The 22,241-nt window shown below is 39.0% G+C and overlaps 1 protein-coding gene across 2 annotated transcripts in view; it reads right to left on the minus strand.

Moving 5' to 3' along the window:
- Nucleotides 1-473: 473 nt before the first annotated feature.
- The window catches only part of GPR161 (G protein-coupled receptor 161), a 45,171-nt gene continuing 23,403 nt past the window's right edge, over nt 474-22,241 (minus strand). For both annotated transcript variants that reach the window (XM_074221942.1, XM_074221941.1), the window contains 4 exons: nt 18,403-19,127; nt 12,779-12,883; nt 7,649-7,768; nt 474-7,220 (listed from right to left, as the gene is read on the minus strand). In XM_074221942.1, the coding sequence (XP_074078043.1) occupies nt 6,973-7,220; nt 7,649-7,768; nt 12,779-12,883; nt 18,403-19,127 (1,198 nt within the window). In that variant the 3' untranslated portion in view covers nt 474-6,972. The remainder of the gene's footprint in view (nt 7,221-7,648; nt 7,769-12,778; nt 12,884-18,402; nt 19,128-22,241) is intronic.

Below are 22,241 nucleotides of genomic sequence, written 5' to 3' on the forward strand. Positions count from 1 at the left end.
ATTTGAAAAGTACTTTGTAAATATTGAGTAAATACCATCTATTCAGATAGAGGTGTGGGTTATACAATGGTACACCTAGATATTTTAACAACCTAAATGACTGGACCTAAAAAATAGTGATTTTAATAGTTTGATGTTAGCTTAGAAGAAGACTTCAAAGGAGTGTACCAGGGACCTGTACTGTTTAAAACTTTTATGAATGAATTGTTGTTTACTCATCTCACATCATGTCTGATTCTACATGACCTAATTTTGGAATTTCTTGGCAAAGATACTGGAGTGGTTTGCTATTTACTTCCCTACTTCATTTTATAGATGAAAAACTAAGACTAAGTGACTTGTCTAGGGTCACACATTATAAAGGAAAAAATTGAAATACTTAAAAATTCCCATCAATGCAATGACTTACAACAGATTCCAGAGGAGGGATGATGAAATGTGGTGCCCATCTCCTACAAGGTGATGGACTCGAGTGCAGAATGAGACATATTTTTTGGACGTGTCAAATACAGGAACTTTATTGACCTTGATTATGCATATTTATTACAAGAATTCCCACACATTCCTCGGTGGGAGAAAGAAAAAATAGATGTATGCTAGTTAGACAAAAAAATAAATTTAGCTTTCAAAAAGCTAGATGGATGCTGTAATTTAGAGGCCAAGTGTTAAGACAGTTAAAAGATTTACAGTCAGCTTCTGTCTAGCTAAAAAAGACTGATAATTTCTGTTAAAGAAAAAATGGAGAGTTTCAGCTGGTTCTATAAGAGGAATATATGGAGCCTCATAGTTTATATCTCATTCAGTTCAGTTCAACAAATATTTATTAAGTGCCTACAATGTGCAAGATATCTAGGCAGTGGAGAGACAAAAATGAAACAATCCCTGCCCTCAAGGAGCTTACACTCTACTGGAGGAAAACATGTTCATAGATAAGTAAAAAAATATATACAAAGTAAATACAATTTAATCTGGAGGGGGATAGCATTAACCATTAACAATGGTGCAGAACTGCAAAGCCCACTTAGAGGAGGTGGCATGTGGGTAGAGACTTAAAGGGATCTAGGGGTTCCAAGATTTTTCAGTGAGGCAAAACATTACCATGCGTGTGGAACAGCTTTGTGTGGAAAGAGGCACAGGAATTGGAATATTTAATATATATGGAGAACACAAAGTAGCTCAGTTTGCCTGGAAGGTAGTATGTGGGAGGAAGAAACATGAAATCAATTGGGAAATAGAAGCTACAGTCAGATTATAAAAGAGGGGTTTTTATATTATCCTGGAGGCATAGGGAACCACTTAGACTTCTTGATCAGGGAATTTACATGTTTAGACCCATGCTTTTGGAATGTCTGGTTAGCAGCTGTCTGGAGAGAAGAGAGACTAGAAGCAGGAAGACTAATTAGAGATCCACAGTAGAGGTGATGATGTTCTGAACTAAGGTGGTGATCATGTGAATAGAAGGAAGGGGATGATAAGAAACCTGTTGGGCACTTTACAGGTGGAATCAGCAAGACTCAATGTCATAGACAAGGGCTCATAAATAGTCAATGCTGGTCTAATCAGCAACATGGTTGGTTAATAAGAGTAAATGGCTGGAAAAGACAGGCAATCATGGACCTAACTGATGGGGAAGTGCCAAGACTTGGAAAATGCCACAGCCCCAGCTTTCAGTTGCTAGTGTTGTCATTAACTAGCCAAGGTGTCCCTTGGGCAAATTATTTCATTAATTTGGGCTTTAGACACCCTCACCAATAAAACAGAGAGAAATAATAATCTGCATGGGAATATTAAAATGAACAAATGAAATAATGGAGCAAGAAGTCTAGAGAGAAGTACACAAGTACATTATTTTGTGTAGGTGCCTAATGTGTCCATGCCCCTCTCTAACCCTCTTCTTTTTATCCATGTAAAAGAAGGTTGAAATTGGGCTTACCTATAAGAAAAATCTCCTTAGATCCCCATGCCTATGAATGTCACTCATGTTTTACATACTTATACACACATACCCAAATGTTTAATTGAAAAAATTAAACTGCTCTAAATACATTGTCATTTGCTTATACTGATCACAATCCCAAATCTTTCTTTGCTTGCTCACTCTTAAAAATCCCAAACTTTAATCCAAATACCATTTCTTGGAACTTTCCATGATTCAGAGCTGCATGATCAGTACACACATATGAGACATGTTTCCTTCATGCATCTGCATCATACAGCAACACATTGTTATGCCTCCCAGGGAGACAGTCTCCATCCTCTAAACTGTTCATATAAGGCAGTGGTGCTACCTTCCCTCCTCTTTGCCCAACATTCAGGGTTGACTTTCTCCATGATTTGTGGCATTTTCCAACACTAGGTCAAGAATATCTATATCAAAAGTTTAACAGATTTAATAATCTTAAAATTCTTTACTATCTAAAACTGTTCAAGGGAAAAGGTTTAAGAGTCGTTGAGCAAAATGAATGCAATGACTTTGATACACATCTATAAACATAACACTGGTCAAAGCTGTGCTCTTTGTAATCTGTGAAGATTTAGTTTGTGCTCTGAGTCAATTCCAATCATCTCCCACAAGTCTGATTTCTTAAGGTCATACAAATATTCCCCATAGAGCCCATGTTCTTCAGTTTGCAAATTCTGAAGAATGTCCCTCTGTATAGAAGTCATTCTGCTCAATCTTCTGGCTTCAAAACCTTTGAAGGCTTCCATGTATTTTTTGTTGCACAGAAGGCTCTTTTCTTCCTTAAACTATTGGGAAGACAAATCCATCTTGAGTAATTAGGCCTTACTTGAAAACCCAGCTCTGCCATTTATTATCTATGAGATCTTGGAAAAGTTTCTTATGAAGGGGTTGGACTACATTGGTTTTCAAATTGAAGTTTGTGACCTTGTCTTCTAAAAACACTGATAACAATTTCAATGCAATAAATTTCTTTTGCAATCCTATATATTTTATGCATTTAAAAATATTTTTAAGAAGGGGGGATCCATAGGCTGCACCAGACTATCCAGAGTCCAGAAGATCCAAAAAATTAAGACCCCTTCATGCAGATGATTTCTAAATCTCATCCTGTCCCCAAACCCTATGATTCTAAGATGTTTCTACTAATTAACTTGGATAAGATGATTTACTTGGCAATACAGTTTGTAGAAAGTTTCTACAAATTGGTAGTTTGTAGAAAGCTAAACTGGAAACAGGGTGATTCACAAGATGAATCTCAATATTGTCCAGTTGGCTACAGAGCAAAGTATGGGGAGATGTTAGATTCCCAGGTCATTTTCCCTTGGAGCTTTGGTCACTCAGGGAAAAGGCACCCTCTAGAATTCTAAAACATCTTGAAGCATTGAAAAAAATCAAGATTACCCCCAGCAGATAGTCTGCCCTGTTATTGCTTGGTACCCTTCCCTCCCCAAGCTGCAAGGCTCATCAAGGGGGGCAGTGGTGAAATGTCAAGGGCCATATCCTTCTCTTCTTTTGCCCCCATCCCATCTTTTTGTCCCTAATGGTTGTTCAGAATTGTAACCCAAGGACAGGGGGGTTTCAGAAAGAAAATAAACCTTTTTCTGATATCAGAAATTACAAATTGAGAAGTGAGGTGGGAGAGTCAAAGATCTGATGAACCTTCAAATCTCACAAAAGGGCTGGGTAGTTGAGTTCCTTTCTTCCTTAGGAGTGGCCAGCACCTAAAAAGTGAATTTCAGGTTCTCAGAGGTGGAACTTCAGAGGCCCTTTGAACAGGAATCTCCTTTACCAAGTTGTCATTTAATCTTTATTAGAAGACCTCTAATAACAGGGAACTCATTCTTTCCTAATGGAAAGTTAAGCTTAGATAAGTTCTAATTGCCCAAAATATTTTTCTTTACATTAAACCTATCTCTCTGCAGCATCTTCTCATTGCTCCTCATTCTGCCCTCTGGGGATGATCACAGGTTTAATTATTCTTCTAACTTGGGCAGCTGATAGGTGAAGAGTCATATCCTCCCTGAAAGGTTCCACTCCTCCCTAGAAGCAAATTATCCCTTAGGGTCTTGAATCTAGTTCTGACCTCCTTTCCAACTTGCTCTAATTTAATATTGGGGCCTTCATAATGCAGAACTTAACTCAGGATTGATTCCACATGTGGCTTGACCAGTGGAGTGTACAGTAGACCTATGAATGACACTGCACCAAAACTCTGGCTCTGGAAACAAAGGACCCAAGTTTGAATTCACCTATTACTGCATGACTATTGGTAAGTCATTAAGGTTCAGTTTTTCTCATTTATAAAATAAGGGGCTTGAGCTTGTGTAGTCCTGTCTAATTCTAGGTTGCTGATCCTATGAGCTTCCTTCATTTTGAACATGTTTCACTGAATGATGTTTATAATTGCAATAGTCTTTTGTGGCTGCCATGCCGCATGGAATATTGGACTTGTCATTTGCTAAATTCCCTGACTCTTCATGTAATCTCTTGTCTAGCTGGGCCTCCTGATTTCTTGTTTTTGAATCCAAGAGTCACACCGAATCCCAATCCCATCTTTTAAAAGAGTCAACCCATGGTTCTAGCTGGTTCAACATCTTTTGAGATACCAAGTCTTTGGAAGCTTTCTTGCCATCTGACACAAGAGGATATTAATTTGATAAATATTAATAAGAGCTGGGGCAGTGAGGTGGCACAGTAAATACAGCACCGACCCTTAAGTCAGGAGGACCCAAGTTCAAATTCGGCCTCAGATACTTAATAATTACCTAGCTGTGTGATCTTGGGCAAGTCATTTTACTCCATTGCCTTGAAAATCCCCCCTCCCAAAATATTAAGAGCCTTCTTCTTAAATGGAAGAATTACAATTTAGGTCTATAATACCATAAGGACCCTCACAAAAAAAAAAATTAAAGACGCTTCTAATTTACACTATTGCTTTATAGAGTGGATACAAGGAAAGCCTAAAGTGTAATGCTTCTACCCTCCAAATTTAACTGTGTCCCAAATGAAAGTATCATGAGGACAGAGAACTTTGGGATCTCTTTCATACCTAGCTAGTCAAAGAGATAGTCTGGACTTGTGATTTCTTAAGTATAGAGGACTTCTGGAATGAGAAATTCCCACTACCAATGCAGGATGCCATCTTCTCTGAAACTCTGAAACAATCTTAGAGGGTTACTTAGAGAGCATTAAGACATTAAATGACTTGGCAAGGTTCATGGTATTCTGACACCAAGTATATGTCAGAAGCAACACTAGAATTCTTGGTTTCTAGGTCAGCTCTCTACCCACTAAACCATTAGGTTTCCACTCAGTCATATTCATTCAAAAACCCTAATCACAAATAAATTGTATTCCACCTAGGATAATGCCATCCTATCCTAGTCAAAGGGAAGATGATGGAATCTTGGGTTCAATTAAGACCCTGTGATCATGTTCAGCCCAAACCTCTAAGGTAAAGCTAAGAAAACTCTGACCTTAGGAAATTTCAATTGTTCTTTGTACCTTTGAAGAACGCTTTATAATTCGGATCCTTTCCTCCTAAATTTCCTGTTGGCAGGTTTTCTAATGGGGATTAGATAATAAGTGGAAAGGTAAATTTAAAAAAATGCCCAGGTAGCCCCTTACTTGTACATGCCATAACCTTTTTTTAGGTTTTTGCAAGGCAATGGGGCTAAGTGGCTTGCCCAAGGCCACACAGCTAGGCAATCATCAAGTGTCTGAGGCCAGATCTGAACTCAGGTACTCTGGACTCCAGGGCTGGTGCTCTATCCACTATGCCACCCAGATGTATGCCCTCATAACTTTTTAAGGTACAACTACTGTTCCCTGACTTCATGCCCATTCTTTTCTTCATTGTGAAAGAAAAATAACCACAAAGTTCTGTAGGGTAGATCTTGAGAAGCATTTTGGACCATTAATTCTTTCCTAATGTAGTTCCTAGGAAGGCCCTATTCTAAGATTACTTGTAATATCACAATAGAAGTCCACTCAATGAAGCTTTCACTTGTGAGGATAACTTCTTCCCTGAATAAAAATAAGAGCTGCATCATATAGTTTTACAAAGCACCATTCCCCCTACTGAGTCTCTTTGTACCATATCCTAAAAGTTTTCAATCTGAAACACAAGGTAAATGGCCCCTCCTCATTTCTATGAATAGTGGTTTTCCCCTTCTTTTGAAATACAAACACCCTTAGGTGAGAAAGTCCTACAGACTGGTCCACAATGAATGATCTTCTGTCTGGCAAAGATAATCTCACTTCCTTTTGACCTGACCCACCTAATAGCTTCAGCAACAAACATCTATAAGTCAACCATGTGGATAGCCTGGACACCAGCTCTTAGCATCTACTTCTTCTCATGCTAGGCCTGATGATGGACATGCCCTCAATTTTGTTTTTTCCCAGCACAAATCGGAATCACCACATACAACACCAAGGGCCCTCACCAACCCAAAGAACAAGACACCAACCTGATGCCCTTGGGAACAATGGAGAAGGATGCCCTCCTTAGAAAGTGCATTCACCTTTCTCTAAGGTTCCTGGTCCAACCCACTATGATGATCCCTCAATAAAGGTGATGAGTAAAGCAGCTTGTTCAATAGGGTAACTTTGTGCCACATTCAAACTTCTCTGCTCCAACTTTATGGACCTGATAAACACTGTCCTCTCAAAAGAAAATAAAACTATTCTCATATCTGTTTATCTATGTGCCTTAGCCCTCAGGGCTGTAAAGTTACTAAAACTTAAAAATAGCTACAGGGTAACAATGAGCCTAAACTGGTTGTCAGTTGTGGCAATTTTGTCTTTTCTTTCTTTTTGGCAGGGGCACTTTTATATCAGCTGATTCTCGGCCACCCCCCAAATAGTCCCTCTAAAACCAAGTAGTGCCAACCCAACACCACAGTTTCCATGAAGAAGGGTCTTGCTTTTTTTGGCATCATACGGAATAGCATCTCTTGCCCTTGCCCCTGAGTGGTGTCTCTGGTGTCTCATTGATGACCTCAAAGCTAGATGTTCCCTTCCTCAATGCTCTGCAGCTGCAGCCTCTGGCTAGTGTGAGTCCTACTGCCTCGGCGCCCCCCAAAGCTCCCCCCGGGCATGGTCCGAGTTGCCAGCAATACTCCAGGCAGAGCCTCCTCCCCAAACAAGCTAATCTTGGCATCTGCCTCGATGGCTCTGGCCAAGCTGGCTGCATAGCTGTCCAGGGACTTGTGTACTTCAGCCTTCACGTGGAGAATAGAAGTTTTGGCAGCTTCTATAGCAAGAGAGGGAGAAAAAAAAGGTTAAACAAATAACCAGGGCCAGTTCCCATTCCTCAGATGCTCCCCCAGTTGACTCACAAAATTGTCCCAGAAAACTTTGAATTGAGGATGCAGTTGGTTTGAAGGAGCTACGCATGCCTGCAAGCTCCCATGGCTTTCCTGCAATCACTATGGTGCTTCTAATCTACTTTAACTCAATGACTAAGGACAATACTGAGTTAATATTTGTTGATATTGTAGTTTATCTGTCCTTCATTCTTAAAGAGGACCAAGTTATCAGGGAGGTGATGTTATGGCAAGCAAGTCAATTAGATTCAAGTGAGGAAGGGCTGTCCAAAGTCACCAGCCTCACTTTCTGCTTATGTAATATTCCCAGATTTCCCCTAGACTTTCTTGGAGAAATCCCATCACAAGAACAAACCTTTCATTTGTTCTACTTCATCTTCAAACGTCACTGAACTCCGTCTCTTGGGAGGACAAGTACATCGTGAAGGAGGATTATCGTCAGAACTGTAATCTTCAAGTAGCATCACATCAGTCCCTGAAATACAGGTCAGTTTTTTTTCAAAATAACAAAACATACCAATCTCTCTCTTTTTTTTCTATGAGGCTAGCAATAGCTTTAGCTCTCCCCATTCTTTCCTATCTCCATTTCATTCATTTAATTTAACCTAGCTTTTTTTGAATGCCCTGTCTATTACACTATGCTCATTCAATCCAATTAAATCAATCTAATTTAGGCTATTTATCAAATACCTATGACATGCAAAGTGTTATGCACAGTCCCTACCCTCAGGGGGCTAAAAGTCATATTACGTGAATAGAAAATATTTTGGCATAAGATATAATGCAACTAAGATAAAAGAATTTGACAAGAGCTCTAGGAAAACTTGAGAAAGAAATGGGGTTTATGAGTATCCTGAAAGGCTTCCCAGGAGGAGATGATCAATGGAGAGAGGGAACATTCCAGCCATAAATGGTGTGTCTTTAATAAAAAACAAAACAAAACAAAACAAAAAAGATTCCCTTCCTTCATTCTCTTACTCTTCTGTTTATTTTAGATTTTTATTCTTTGAATCATAGTCCTTATGTGTATTATTCTTTCTTCAGTCTCTCTATTCCTCACAGAATTAAAGCTTCTATGATGCCTCACTCTTAGAAGTATCAATTCCGGCAGGAGATAGAGAAGATAAAGGCACTGCCAACATTGTAGAAATTTTCTTGTATCCCTGATTGAACAGTTCATTACCACCCCCTTCCCTCCCAAGATCACTTCTTTTATTCCCCATTCAACATATAATCTCCTCTCTGGGACCGTTTCCTCCTACTCTTCTGAATATTAGTTATCTATAGGAGATCTGATTCCACTTCTCCTGAGGCAGGTTACTCTCTCCACGGAGGCAGAATACTGTCTCAGAGCTAGTGGTTTCTATAGGCACCATATCTCTGCAGCCTGTACTCATTTAAGATCCCTATTTTCCATTCTAGATTATTGTCCCCCCCTTTTCCCACTTTCATTGGGATGCCTCCCCCCATCATTGAATCAAGATTTTCCCCTTTATTTTACCCTATTTCAATTCTTCCCTTCACACCTTCCCTACTGTTCAGACCATACATTTTGCTTTAACAATTTTAATTTTTTTTCTGTGAACCAATCAGGAACATCCTGCTGTGCTTCTTATTTTCTTGGTCCTGTTCCTTATCAAGCATGGATTCATTTTCCTTTGTTTGGACTCATTTAGATTTCCTGAAGTCCATTTTTCTTTCTGTTATTAATAATCTCTCTGTTTATTTACCTGCTTGCCCAAGATGTTTAACTGAGTCCTTTTCCTACTGACATCTTTGGTAATTCTGGACTTTCTCCTCATAGCCTTCTATTGCTCACTTTCTGACTCCTTCACTTTTGGTAGCAGGTCTCTTGAGGGCTAGACCTCAAAGTTGTCGCAGTCTCTTCCCAAAAGCTACATATATTTTTCACAATCTCTAGGCTGTGCTTCAAGACTTCTGGGAGGACTAGTTGGATGCCAGTCCTCTTTCCTTCAAGTCTGGCTAAGTCCCAAATACATGCTGGTGTCCTGTCTCACCCAGTTCCCTGTGTTATTTTGTTCTCTGGCTGAACTCTTCTGCTGCCACCGAACCTTCTACTTTCCTATAGATCCTTCTACTTCCTCCAAATGGTGGGGGATTGCGGTTGGAGTGTGGTGGAGCAGAGTTCTGTTGTTTGATAAACATACTGAGGTCTAATAGTGAGAAATAGAGCTTGAATTTGCACTTAGAATTGTTGACTTTAAGTGCAGAGCCATTTCTTCTCCCTCTTCTTTCTCTTTGGAGTTTTGAGAAGTTGCTGTTGTTCATTCAGTAGGGTTGACTCTTCATGACCCCAAGGACTGAGCATACCAAGCCCTTCTATCCCCACTATCCCTCAAAGCCTGGCCCAGTTCATTGTGTCCATGACACTGCCTATCCATTTTACCCTCTGCCATCCACTCTTCCTTTTGCTTTCAATCTTTCCCAACATCAGGGTCTTTTCCAACAAATTTCATCTTCTCATACTTCAGCTTCAGTCCAGTGAATAGCCTGTATTAATTTCTTTAAGTATTGATGGCTGATTTGATCTCCTTGCTGGCCAAGGGACTCTCAAAAATCTTCTCCAGCACCACAACTGAACACACTGATTCTGATGTTCAGATTTTCTTATAGGCCAACTCTCACAGCCATTCATTGCTGAAAACTCATGGCTTTGGTTATATGGACCTTTGTCCTTTTTTTCCTCCTCCTCCTCCTCCTCCTCCTCCTCCTCCTCCTCCTCCCCCTCCCTCTCCTTTGCATCTTTTTTTTAGTTCCTTTTATTTTTCTCTCTTTCTTCCTTCCTTTCTCCTTTTCTTTATTTCTGGAGAATAATAATAGACTTTGATTAAATGAACCTCTGTTGGCAAGGTAATGTCTCTACTTTTTAGTATGATGTCCAGATTTGTCATAGCTTTTCTTCCATTTCTTCATTTCATGGCTGCAGTAGCTGCCTGCAGTGGTCTTTGAGCCAAAGAACATAAAAATCTGACATTGTTTCCATTTCTTCTCCCTCTATTTGCCAGGAAGTGATTGGATTAGTTCTCATGATCTTCAAATAAGTTTTTACATTCTCCTCTTTCACATTCATCAAGAGTTTTCTTAATTCCTTTTCACTTTTTGCCATCTGAGAGATGTACCATCTACATATCTGAGATTGTTGATATTTCTCCCTACCTTAATTCTGGCTTTTGATTCATGAAATCTAGCATTTTGCATAACAGATTTGGTATATAAGTGAAATAAATAAGGTGACAATATATAGCCTTATTGTACTCTTTTTCTAAGCTTAAATCAATCAATTGTTCCATAATTCTAACTGTTTCTTTTTTTTAGCCTACATACAGTTTCCATAGCAGACAAATATGAGAACTTGCCACATCTTTTTAGTGCAAAAGAGATGTTTTTCCAGCACTCCTTTGGTTTCTCCATAATCCAACAAATGATGACAATTTGATTTCTAGTTCTTCTGTCTCTTTGAAAACCAGTCTATTCTTCTGGATATTCTTGGTTGACACACTGCTGAAGCCTTGTTTGTGGAATCTTAAGTATAATCTTGCTGGTACAAGAAAAGAGAGCAATTGTTTGGTAATATGAACGCTCTTTGTCATTGTCTTTCTTTAGGACTGATCTTTTCCAGTGGTCATTGTTGAGTTTTCCAAAAAGGAGATACAAGTAGACCAGAGCAAACCCTGGCTCTGGTAGCCACTCCTTCTCTACCATTTGGTAAAAGGAAAAACCAAGTGGTACCCAAAACTGCTTTGGAAAAATCTGGGTGGCTATCAGTGCCAGTCTGAGAAAACTGAGTAGAAAGATCAGTTTGAGGATAAAGTACAAACCAGAACACATCATATAAGGTTCCAGCTTCCTTCAGTTATCCCACATTCATCACCTCCCCCTCATCTATTACAAGAAACCAGGAAGGATAACAGATGCTGCTGCATTTCCTTCTTGTTGGTCAGCAAATTGTAATCTGGATGCTTTATTGACCAAGAGAGAGATTTATGTGCTGTGCCAAGGAGATTCCTTAGCTTCCGTTGACTCCCAGAAAAAGACTCTGCCATTAAGGAGAGAGCCACAAGGAAAGGAGTTTGTTTTTAAATGCTTCTTTAGGGGAAAAAAAACCCAGGAGTGCTTAGAGGATTCAGTGCTAAGGTAATAAATTGTAGTGGTTCCAATTACCTACAAGTATCCAATAAAAATCCCTAAAAGAAATGATTATTTTGATAACCAATTATTGAGATTAAGGTTTTTCTCCTTTTTATTTCTTCATTCAGAAATAAACACCTGTAGGTTATTCAGTCAGTCTCTAAAGGATATTACTGATAGATAAGATTACCTAAATCTTCAGGGAACATGCTTTTTCAGATCTTGGGTAGAATCACACCCCTCATTAGAATAGGTCCATTTCTCAATATAATATTCATTCTTGGTTTAAAAAAATTTTTAATGTAATATTTTTATTCTTCTCCAGTTACACAATAAAACAATTTTAACATTAAAAAAAAACTTTTGAGTTCCAAATGCTATCATTGTCTCATTAATTGTTAGCCAATCAAAGTTGATTTCTGCCTCTTGGAAATACTCACTCTTCCAAGGGTCTATAAGAGTTGATTGGTTTTCATGATACATCTTTGGTTTGTGAGAGAAAGTCAAATGGGCAACATTTTATTATTTATCTTCTAGGTAGATATTAATAACTAATAATTTAATAAAACTGATAAATTACCCCAAAATTATATCTCTTGAACTTTTTTCTATATTACCCATCCTCTCCTTAATGCTCTTCACAAAGAGATCTAACTTACTTTCCAGCCTCTAAGAAGTCATGCTGGTCTTCTTGCTATTCCTCCCACATAATATTCTCTCTCCTGCCTCCATTACTTTGCACTGGTTGGAGTGTGCACCTCTTCCTCTTAGAATCTCCGGCTTCCTTCAAGACTCAATCAAGTGCTGCCTTTAGCCTTTGGTCTCGCCCAGGTGCTAGTCTATTCTCCACCCCCCCAGAAGCATTGTATGTCGTATCTATACCTCTGTGTGTGTATGTTTTTTCCCTCATTAGAATGAAAGCTCTTTGATGACAGGGGCTGTTTTCCTTTTGTCTGGAGCCCCAGTGCCTAGCAAAATGTTCCTAAATGGTAAGCATGGACTGATGCTTTCCAAAGTCATAGATTAAGAATGATAGCAATAATAATTACATTATTACCTCAACATCAACAATTCTTGCTCTGACCTCTTTTTAACCTAAAGATTAAACAACACTGGAAATAGGAATTATTATCATTTGTAAAAGATAAAATATAGAAAAGTCATTCAACTTGCCTGAGGTTATTTGCAAACTAGCCAGAGACAGGGTTAGAAACCACATCTGCCTTCCTAGTCCTACAAAGTACACATGCTCCCCACCCCCACCCCAGGCAACCTTCATTCTTTTCAGCTTTTGCAACCATGTTAAAGCTGTTTCTACAGAATCAGAATGACTTACCTGAATCCTGGGAGCAGCTGAAGCCAGTATCCCCAGTGCTACTACTGTGACCCAGAGGTTGCCCACCTGCCATGAGAGCAGTAAGGTGGGGTGACAGTCCCAGATCTGTAAGACAGAAGATAGCATTTGTGGAAGGGAAGAATTGAAGGCTGAACTGAGACAGAAGTTTCTGAGTTCCTCTACCCAATCATAAGTCTCTTATACTACCCCTCTGTCCCCTGCTTTGTCCATGATAGTCTCATGAAAATATGTTCTTAGCACCTGGAAAAAAAGATTGGATAGATTTATTCGTAGTTAATTGTAAATTAGTATAATAATTCATTGCCTCTACTCTTGGCTTTTGCATTTTTAAGGGACAAAATTTATTCCCCAAAGGAATAAATAAAACTTCCTGGATGATGATGATAATGATGAAGAGGAGGAGGAGCAGGAAAAGGATGACAGCTAACATTTATATAGTGCTTAAAAGCTTGCAAAGCATGTTAAACATATATAAATGTGTGTACACACATCTTTTTTATTTGATCCTCATAAACACCCTTTTGAGGGTGCTATTAATTCTCCCCATTTTACCAATGAGGAAACCAAAAATTCAAAGAGATTAAATGACTTGCACAGGAGTATGCAGCTATAAGGTCTCTTCACAGGATTCAAACTTGGGCCTTTTTTCTAATTCCATGCTTTTTCTGATTTCCATGCTTTATCTGATGGTATCTGGTGATATAATGCATCCCTTTCCCTCTTGCCCTAGGAAAACATTATTCTTTATGGGGGAGTTGGGGTTGGAGGAGAAGGGCACTCCAGGTTAGCATCTTGGGAAGAATGTAGTCTTTGTCCAGAGTTTATATCACAACGAGTTTTTACTCCCCTTTATAATTCTGACTAAAGCACCAAGTTGAGCCAGGACATAGACAAGCATCCTCCTCTTGCTCATCCTCACTCAGGAGGGAACTGGATTCCGAGGTTGCAGTCCAGAGTCGGGGGTGGGTGGGAGATGCTGGCTCACCATCCTCCATCAAATAAGATGGCCAGAATCACAGTTCGTTCTGGGACACTTGTTAAGAATTGGGGTGAGAGCTAAGAACAAGTCCCATTCTCTCAGCAACATATCAGCATGACCACAAGTGGAGTCGCTGTTTCAGCTGTTTCAGATTTGTGGAGCTCTTGTATTTCACATTCATCTGGGATATCCTCCTGAATCAAGCGATTTACCCTCCTCTATTTGGGAGCAATGGGCTTGGTGACCTTTTCATAGGGAGTCGACAAAGTGAGCTCAGACAACCTAGGGCCAGGAGGCTTGTGGTATGTGGAAGAACATGCTGCTTAGAAAAAGGATCAGTGCCAAATGGAAACTTCCTGAAGAACTCAGTGATGAGCTCTGGATGAAAACTAGGGGAGCTAATGAAATGAAAAAAAAACTGAAATTGAGAGTATTTGGGGGAAAAAATTTAAGTGGGGCTACTTAAGTGGCAAAATTATAAAGTAGGTGAACTAGCAACTTACACATCTCGGTGGGGTGGCTAGCATCTTTGGAAAAACCTTTACCCTTTCTTCACTTATGGGATGTGACTGTTGGTTTTTGAGCCAACAGATCAGGAGAGACAAAACCCAGGAGTCATCTGCAGGCCCCACAGAAAGCAAAGCTATTTAACAATTAAATTATACCCTTACCATGTTGATCTAACCCCCAGCATCCTGAATGCAGACAGACAGCTCCAGGGAATTGTGAAACTCAATTTCTGCTTAGAATGGTGTAAGATTCTGGATTTTTAATTGGTTGACACTTTCCAGAAGAAACATCCCCCCCCCAAAAAAAAATTTAGTGTAATCAGTTCTCAGTTATCTGTACCAATAGAGGATGGAAATGGGAAAACAGCACACATAATCCACAAAAGGGGAGAATCTCAAAATATCACTTCTATCTCATAGGGAAATGCTTTATTTGACTTTCTTTTGAGTAACAGTTAATTCCTAATTCTACTGTTCTGTTATACATAGAAGTGCCTTTGAATTCTTGAAAGTTATCCTAGCAGAAGTCAAGATCATCCTACCAAGTCAGGCAAGTATGCAGGGTGGGCCAATAGCAATGGACTGGGCATCACCTGTCAGTCAGACACATTCTCTCTCCCCCCTCCATCCCTTTGTAATCTGGGTTGTATCAGGTGGGAAATAACTTCATATATCATTGAGATGAATGTATCATGTTTTGCTTCATGGACAGAATAAGCTAATTTAGTCTATTTTAGTCAAAAAAGAGATCCCTTTTCTACTTCAGTTTAGAGAAGTGCACAACACTGCTCAAGGGCAGCAGTCACACATTAAAAGTCACATTTTCTTTTTTTTCTTTTCTTTTTTTTTAGGTTTTTGCAAGGCAAATGGAGTTAAGTGGCTTGCCCAAGGCCACACAGCTAGGTAATCATTAAGTATCTGAAACCAGATTTGAACCCAGGTACTCCTGACTCCAGGGCCGGTGCTTTATCCACTGTGCCACCTAGCTGCCCCAAAAGTCACATTTTCTTAATGTGACCCAGCTGTGTATTTACCTCCCTGGAATACTTGTTTAACCAGACTGGATTTTATTCTGAAAGACTAAGGCAACTTAAAAATTGAGAATTGAGAGAATGCCCATCAATTGGGAAAAATGGCTGAACAAATTGTGGTATATGAATGTGAGGAACATTATTGTTCATCACGAGCAGGTGGATTCAGAAAAACCATGAACTGATGCTGAATGAAGTGAGCAGAACCAGAAGAACATTGTGCACATTAACACTGTGAGGTGATCAGCTATGATGGATTTACTCTTCTCAGTAGTACAGTGATTATAGACAATTCTAAAAGACTTACGATGGAGAGAAAAAACTCTGGTGTCTGAATGTAGATCAAAGCATACTATTTTCACTTTTAAGAATTTGTTTTATCCTTTTTTATTTCTCATGTTGTGATTCTTTTATTCATGTTTTTTGTTCCGATTTTTTTGTCACAACATGACCAATATGGAAATATGTTAAACATGATTGTACACGTATAACCAAAAATTTAACAAAGAATAAAGTAATTTTCTATTTTAAATGCAATTTAGGATTAAAAGTGAGGGGAGGATGGTAGGGAACAAAGCAAAAGGAAATGGTTAAATTTTAAAATCTAAAGTTAATATGTTTATTATCTTAGGAAGAGTGAGGGCAGTGTATTAAAAAAATGTTGAACCTGGAGTAAGGGAGATCTGGATTTATTCTCATACATGACACTTAGTATTGTGTGTGTGTGTGTGTGTGTGTGTGTGTGTGTGTGTGTGTGTGAGAGAGAGAGAGAGAGAGAGAGAGAGAGAGAATAAGAAATCTCTCTCTGAGCATTAGTTTCTTCATCTCTAACTTAGAATCAGTACCTTGAGTACCTGCCTCACAAGGCCGTTAAAAGGATCCCATACCTAGAATATAAAAGCACTAAAGCTAAGATGACAAGATTTAGGACAAGAAGGGATATAGGTGGCACAGTGGATAGAGCACCAACCCTGAAATCAGGAGGATCTGAGGTCAAATCTGGCCTCAGTCTCTTACTAGCTGTGTAACCCTGAACAAATCACTTTGACTTCAATTGCCTCACAAAAAAAAGAGATTTATGACAAACCTAAAATAAACACTGACCAGGGAAGTATTTCTTTAACCTTTTTTGGTATCATGGAACCCTTTGGAAGTCTGCTGAAGCTTAGGCACCCCTTCATCAAATTCAAATTTTGATGCCTACATTTATCATTGAAGGATATTATTTTTCAATTTCAACTAACACCAGTGAAAATAAAGACATTATTCTTTTCCCCACCCAAGTTCATGGGTTCCCTGAAATCTAGAGTCAGTCTTAGGTGAATCAAGTTAAATTTCTCCTCCTAATTTCATAGTAGCTTAGATTCTCTAAGTTAAAAGGGCCTTTTGAAGGGTAATTAAGTTCAACTACTTATTTAAAATATAAATCCTCTCTACAATATCTTCTGCTAAATTATTATTTATTTTAAAAATTGCTGAGTTCAAAGTCTTTTCAAAATAATATATCACACCTTCAATTAGTCATTTTCTCCTAAAGGACAAGGAATGGAAGATTGATAGGAGTGACAGTCCTCCCTTGTTGTGGGAGAAGGAAAGTGATTCTGCCTTGTGAACTGTGGTTGGGAATGAGACAGTCTTATTGGTCCATGAATAGAAAATATCACTGCTACATCCAGGGAGTGCTAGGACCAACATGGAGTCAGATTTTAGTTTAAAGAAGGAAACACCAGGGGCAGCTAGGTGGCGCAGTGGATAAAGCACTGGCCCTGGAGTCAGGAGTCTCTGGGTTCAAATCCGGTCTCAGACACTTAATAATTACCTAGCTGTGTGGCCTTGGGCAGGCCACTTAACCCCATTTGCCTTGCAAAAAAAAAGAAGGAAATACTAACAACCAAAACTTCTCAAAAAATGAAATGCAGTACAATGAGATGCAGTGAATTCTCTATCACTGGAAGTCTTGAATCAGAGGCTAAATGATCATTCACCAAGGATACTGTAGAGAGTTTTCTGAAAATGGATTGGCATAGATAACTGGAAAATAGGAAGTACTTAATAAATGCTGACTGATTGACTAACATTGATTTTTGATATTCCTTCTAATCTTGAAATTTGGTTAATATAGATAGGCACTGAAAATTATGAACAGTGATGAATGTTTAATGGATATAATAAACACTACTCCAATTTGTATAGCACTTTCCAGCTTATAAAGCATCTTAATGTAGTGTTACCTCCATTTTACAGATGAGGATCAGAGAATTTTAAGTGCCTTTCTAGGGTCACAAAGTTAATAAATCTCAAAACTGTGGTATATGAATCAGAACTTGAACTTATATCTTTTTAGCCAAAGACTTCTGTTCTTTCCCCTAAACCACATATACTTCCTTATATGTTCTGAATGTTTCCATTCTAGTCTCTTCCAGTATCATTTCTAATATAGTTTCTTTTATTTTGTTTTTTTTTCAAGGCAATGGGGTTATTAAGTGGCTTGACCAAGGCCACACAGCTAAGTAATTATTAAGGGTCTGAGGCTGGATTTGAACTCAGGTCCTCCTGATTCCAGGGCCGGTGCTTTGTCCACTGTGACACCTAGCTGCCTCCTTCTATGCTACTTAGCTATGGTTGCATACATAGAACAGAAGCCACTATAGGAGTCATGTGAACTAAAGATCAAAAAACCCCCAAACCTACACTATATATTTTGTTGTTACTGTACAGTCATTTCAATTGTGTCCAACTCTTTGCAATCCTATTTGGGTTTTTTTCCACAAAGACACTGAAGTATATGCCATTTCCTTCTCCAGCTTATTTTATAAAGGAGGTAACTGAGGCAAACAGGATTAAGTGACTTGAGAAAGTGTCTGGAGCCAGATTTTAAGTCATAAAGGTGAATCTTCCCACTCCAAGCCAACATTTTAGCCACTATGCCACCTAGTTACCCCTTGATAACACTGGTCACAATCAATTAAGATAAGTTGTCTACCTATATTACCATTCCCTAAGACATGTGAACCTGGGTCTTTGGATGAGCATACATTTACAGTTCTGTGATAGGGATTTATATACAATCAAAGTGATGGTTACCTGTAATCCTGTTGGAGATGCTGAACAGCCTGGAAGTTCTTGGTCGCTGAACAAATGGCTCACGGTAATACCGGTCCCCAAAGCACATGCCCAATAGTTCTTTGCGCACTGTCTTGTTCCAAAGTCCATAGATGAGAGGGTGGCAGATGGCACTGGTGAAGGACAACCATGTGGCTAAGGTCTCTAAGGCAGGAGAAACACTGTTTTTCCCCCAAAGGGCCTCAGAAGTGATGACGACCATGTAGGGGCCCCATGTAACAACAAATGCACCAATCACTACCAAGATGGTGATGAGCGCTTTGCACTGGTTGGCAGAATAGACCACACCTTGGAAAGCATTCCTCCTACTTCCCGAGGAGGAGGTGGAGGTGTTAGAGTTTTTCCTCCCATTTCTTTGAGCATCCTCCTCCACAATGACCACTGTACCACAATGGACCTTGCGGGCCTTCACCCTGGCTACACGGAAGATGAAACCATAGCAAACCACCATGACCACAAAGGGCAATAGGGCACACCAGATCTGCCAAAAAGCTGTGTACCCAACTTCCCGGTGCCAGGCAGCTACACACATCCACTTGAACTCATCAAACTCCACAGATGACCAGCCAAACAATGGGGGGAGGCAGCCAATGAGGGAATGGAGCCAGATGTAGACGAGGGCAAGCACAGCCCGATTGCCAGTGATCTTCATGGGGTACACCATGGGATAAAGGACAGCATAGTAGCTAGAAAAAGAAATATGGGGAGAGAAAGTTAGAAATGAAAGAAAACATGAGATGGCAAATGGCACTGGGTATCTTCTAGGGAGATTTAGAGAGTCTAAATTATGAGATGGCTCCTAGTAGCAAACAACACCCTGATGGCACTGATGCCAGCAAGGTAAAAACCATATGGTTTATTATACCATTGTATAGCCACATTTCTATGTCATAACTGAAACATTTGCATAAGAATACAAATAATAATTTTATAATTAAATTAATGATTAATTAATAATAAATTTTATTAATCAATTTATTTATTATTTATTGAGATTATTTTTAAGGAAAACACTTTTTTGAGACTTAAAAGCACTTAGAAATGTTCACTAAAATTCATGACAATATTATTCTGATTTCCCCATCAGCTGGTGCTGACTCCCCCAAACTGTCTTGCATTCAACTACTTTGTATATATTTTTATTTATTTTATGTTATACATGCTTATATTGTTGTTTGTCCTTCATTTTTGAAAAGGACTAATGATAGCATGGGATGATGTCTTAACTTGTACATGAAATGAATTTTAAGTGAGGCAGAGTTTCACAAATGTCAGGGTGACTCTCTTCCAGAGTCACCATAATCCAGTGGCAATAAAAAGTCAGGATGTTTGTGGATGGCACATTGGATGACCTTTGGCATCATAGATGTCTGACCAACCTTGAAGCATTCCACAGTGCCTGCTTCAGGCATTTTCTTGGCCATTGAAACAAATTGTCCTTATCCTCTCATTCCCCTGGGGGACGTCTTCATATGCTTGGAGTAGACACTTCTCTAACTCACCAAAGGGTGACTTACTCTCAGTTTGATTTAGCCCATCCATAGTTTACTAGGGTATGATCACTGTATATGCTATAGGTTCTTGAAATCACAGTGTATACATATACATCTTCCATTAGAAAATAAGCTTCTTACAACTTTCATTCTTTGTCCTTGTTATCCAGTCCCTAGGACGATGCCTGGCAAGCAGTAGATACTTAATAAATATTTGCTGGCAAACTGACATTATGGATAAATCTTGAAAATGTATTATCTGTGAGAAAATGCTATTTATGAGTTTGGAAGTCTTCAGCTTAACTATTGTGACACATCAGCAACTGCCCTGACAAGAGCCTCCATTCTATTATTATCACAATAATAAAAAATTGAGATAAATAAAAAATAAAAACTCAGCTCTAGCAACCTCAAGATAAATATTGTATGATGCATTGAACAGTCTCTGGAAAATACCTTCATTCTCTGCATAATCAGACATGTCATTTCAATTTATTTTGCTGTTTTGGTTGACACTATTTTTAGTAACTATGTCATCTGTCAACCTGTGGAATGAGACTCAGAAAAAAAAAAAACATTTTTTAGTGGGCAATGGCCCCAAGAACATTCATTTCTAAGATGTTTTAGCTTTACGACTGTGTTATTTTATTTCCAGTGAAACTTTTCAAGTGTCTAATTCATCTTTCCCTGTTAACAACTGTACACTTACTTCTTCCATTTCTGCTGGTTCACACACTGACATTGAAATGACTAATTTCTTTTAAATAGCTAGTTTCACTCCCGTCTGCCAATGCGTTCTTTATGTTCTTCTAGTTATGTTCACGTGGGTCCATCATATGCTTTGCTGTAGTGACCAAGTCAAGTCAGTCAAAGCAACTGGTCTAATTGCTTTCACTGAACAGCTCATTTAGTTAAACTAATTAAACTAACTGGCCAGTTTGTTTGGCATCTTGTAAACATACCAGTTGTCTCCTCTCTTGATTTATCTACAAATAATCTTTTTTGGGGGTAACAAGGCGGTGGTACAGTGGATAGAGTGTCAGGTCTTGAGTCAGGAAGATTCCTCTTCCGGAGTTCAAATCCAGCCTCAGACACTTACTAGCTGCAGGACCCTTAGCAAGGCACAGCCTCAGTTTCCTCCACTATAACATGGAGAAGGAAATGGCAAACCTCTCTAGGATCCTTGCCAAGAAAACCCCAAATGAGGTCACTGAAAGTCTGACACAATTCAACGACAATCCTTAGGTAGACTAGGTGGGTGGTGATCTTAGCAGGAAAAGCAACTTTCTGGAGACAATGAAAAAGGTCTCCTGCAGAAAGTAACATTTAAGCTGAGTCTTCAAGGAAACCAGGAATTCTGAGATTTGGAAATGAGGAGGGAGAGAATTTCAAGGATAGAAGACAGTCAGGCAAGGTATGGTCAGAGCCAAAGCATAAAGATGGGTCACAGAGAGTGGTGTGTGAAAATCAGTAAGTAAACCAAGGTAGCTCTATTGTGGAAGGTTACATGGGAAATAAAGTGGAAAGAGAGTGGAAAGGTGGGAAGGATCTGGGTTAGGAAGAGCTTTAAATATCAAACTGAGAGTTTTAAATTTTATCATAGAAGTAATGAGGATTCACTGAAATTTATTGAGGTGGGGAACTGGGATACATAAATCTACACTTTAAGAAAATCACTATGGTCCTAAAATGCAAAGAAACCTGTCTATTTGAAAACTCATTTTGTTTGAGACAATAAGCTCAAACAAGAGACATGCAGTTTTTGAAAGCTGTAATAGTTAATAGTATTTACTGAACACCCACTGAGGGGCTTGTGTGTATGCTATGTTGAGAGTCACTTAAAGAACAAACATACATAATCCCTTTTCTCAAAGTAGTAACTAGCTCTATATCACAAACCTCTGGAACAACTGTTACTCAGTAGATTATAGCTAAAAAATTAATTGAAAATGATAAGTATGATGATTACTGGAGAAGCTTCAAAAGAAGTTATTCCTCAATAATCAGTATTCATTTAGCACTTATAATTAGAACCAAAGCTAGGTGAACAAGATTTGTGGTTGTTCAGTCATTTTCAGTCATGTCTGCCTCTTTGTGATTTCATTTGGGGTTTTCTTTGCAAATATACTGGAGTGGTTTTCCATTTCCTTCTCCAGCTCATTTGCCAGAGGAGGAAACTGAGGCAGTGTTAAGTGACTTGCCCAGGGTCACACAGCTAGTGAGTATCTGAGGCCAGATTTTGAACTCAGAAAGATGAGTTCTCCTGAGCTTAGGTCTGGCATTCTGTCCACCTAGATCTAAACATAT

This window comes from Macrotis lagotis, chromosome 2 (assembly GCF_037893015.1).
Source record: "Macrotis lagotis isolate mMagLag1 chromosome 2, bilby.v1.9.chrom.fasta, whole genome shotgun sequence".
In the NCBI taxonomy this organism is placed as follows: Eukaryota; Metazoa; Chordata; class Mammalia; order Peramelemorphia; family Peramelidae; genus Macrotis; species Macrotis lagotis.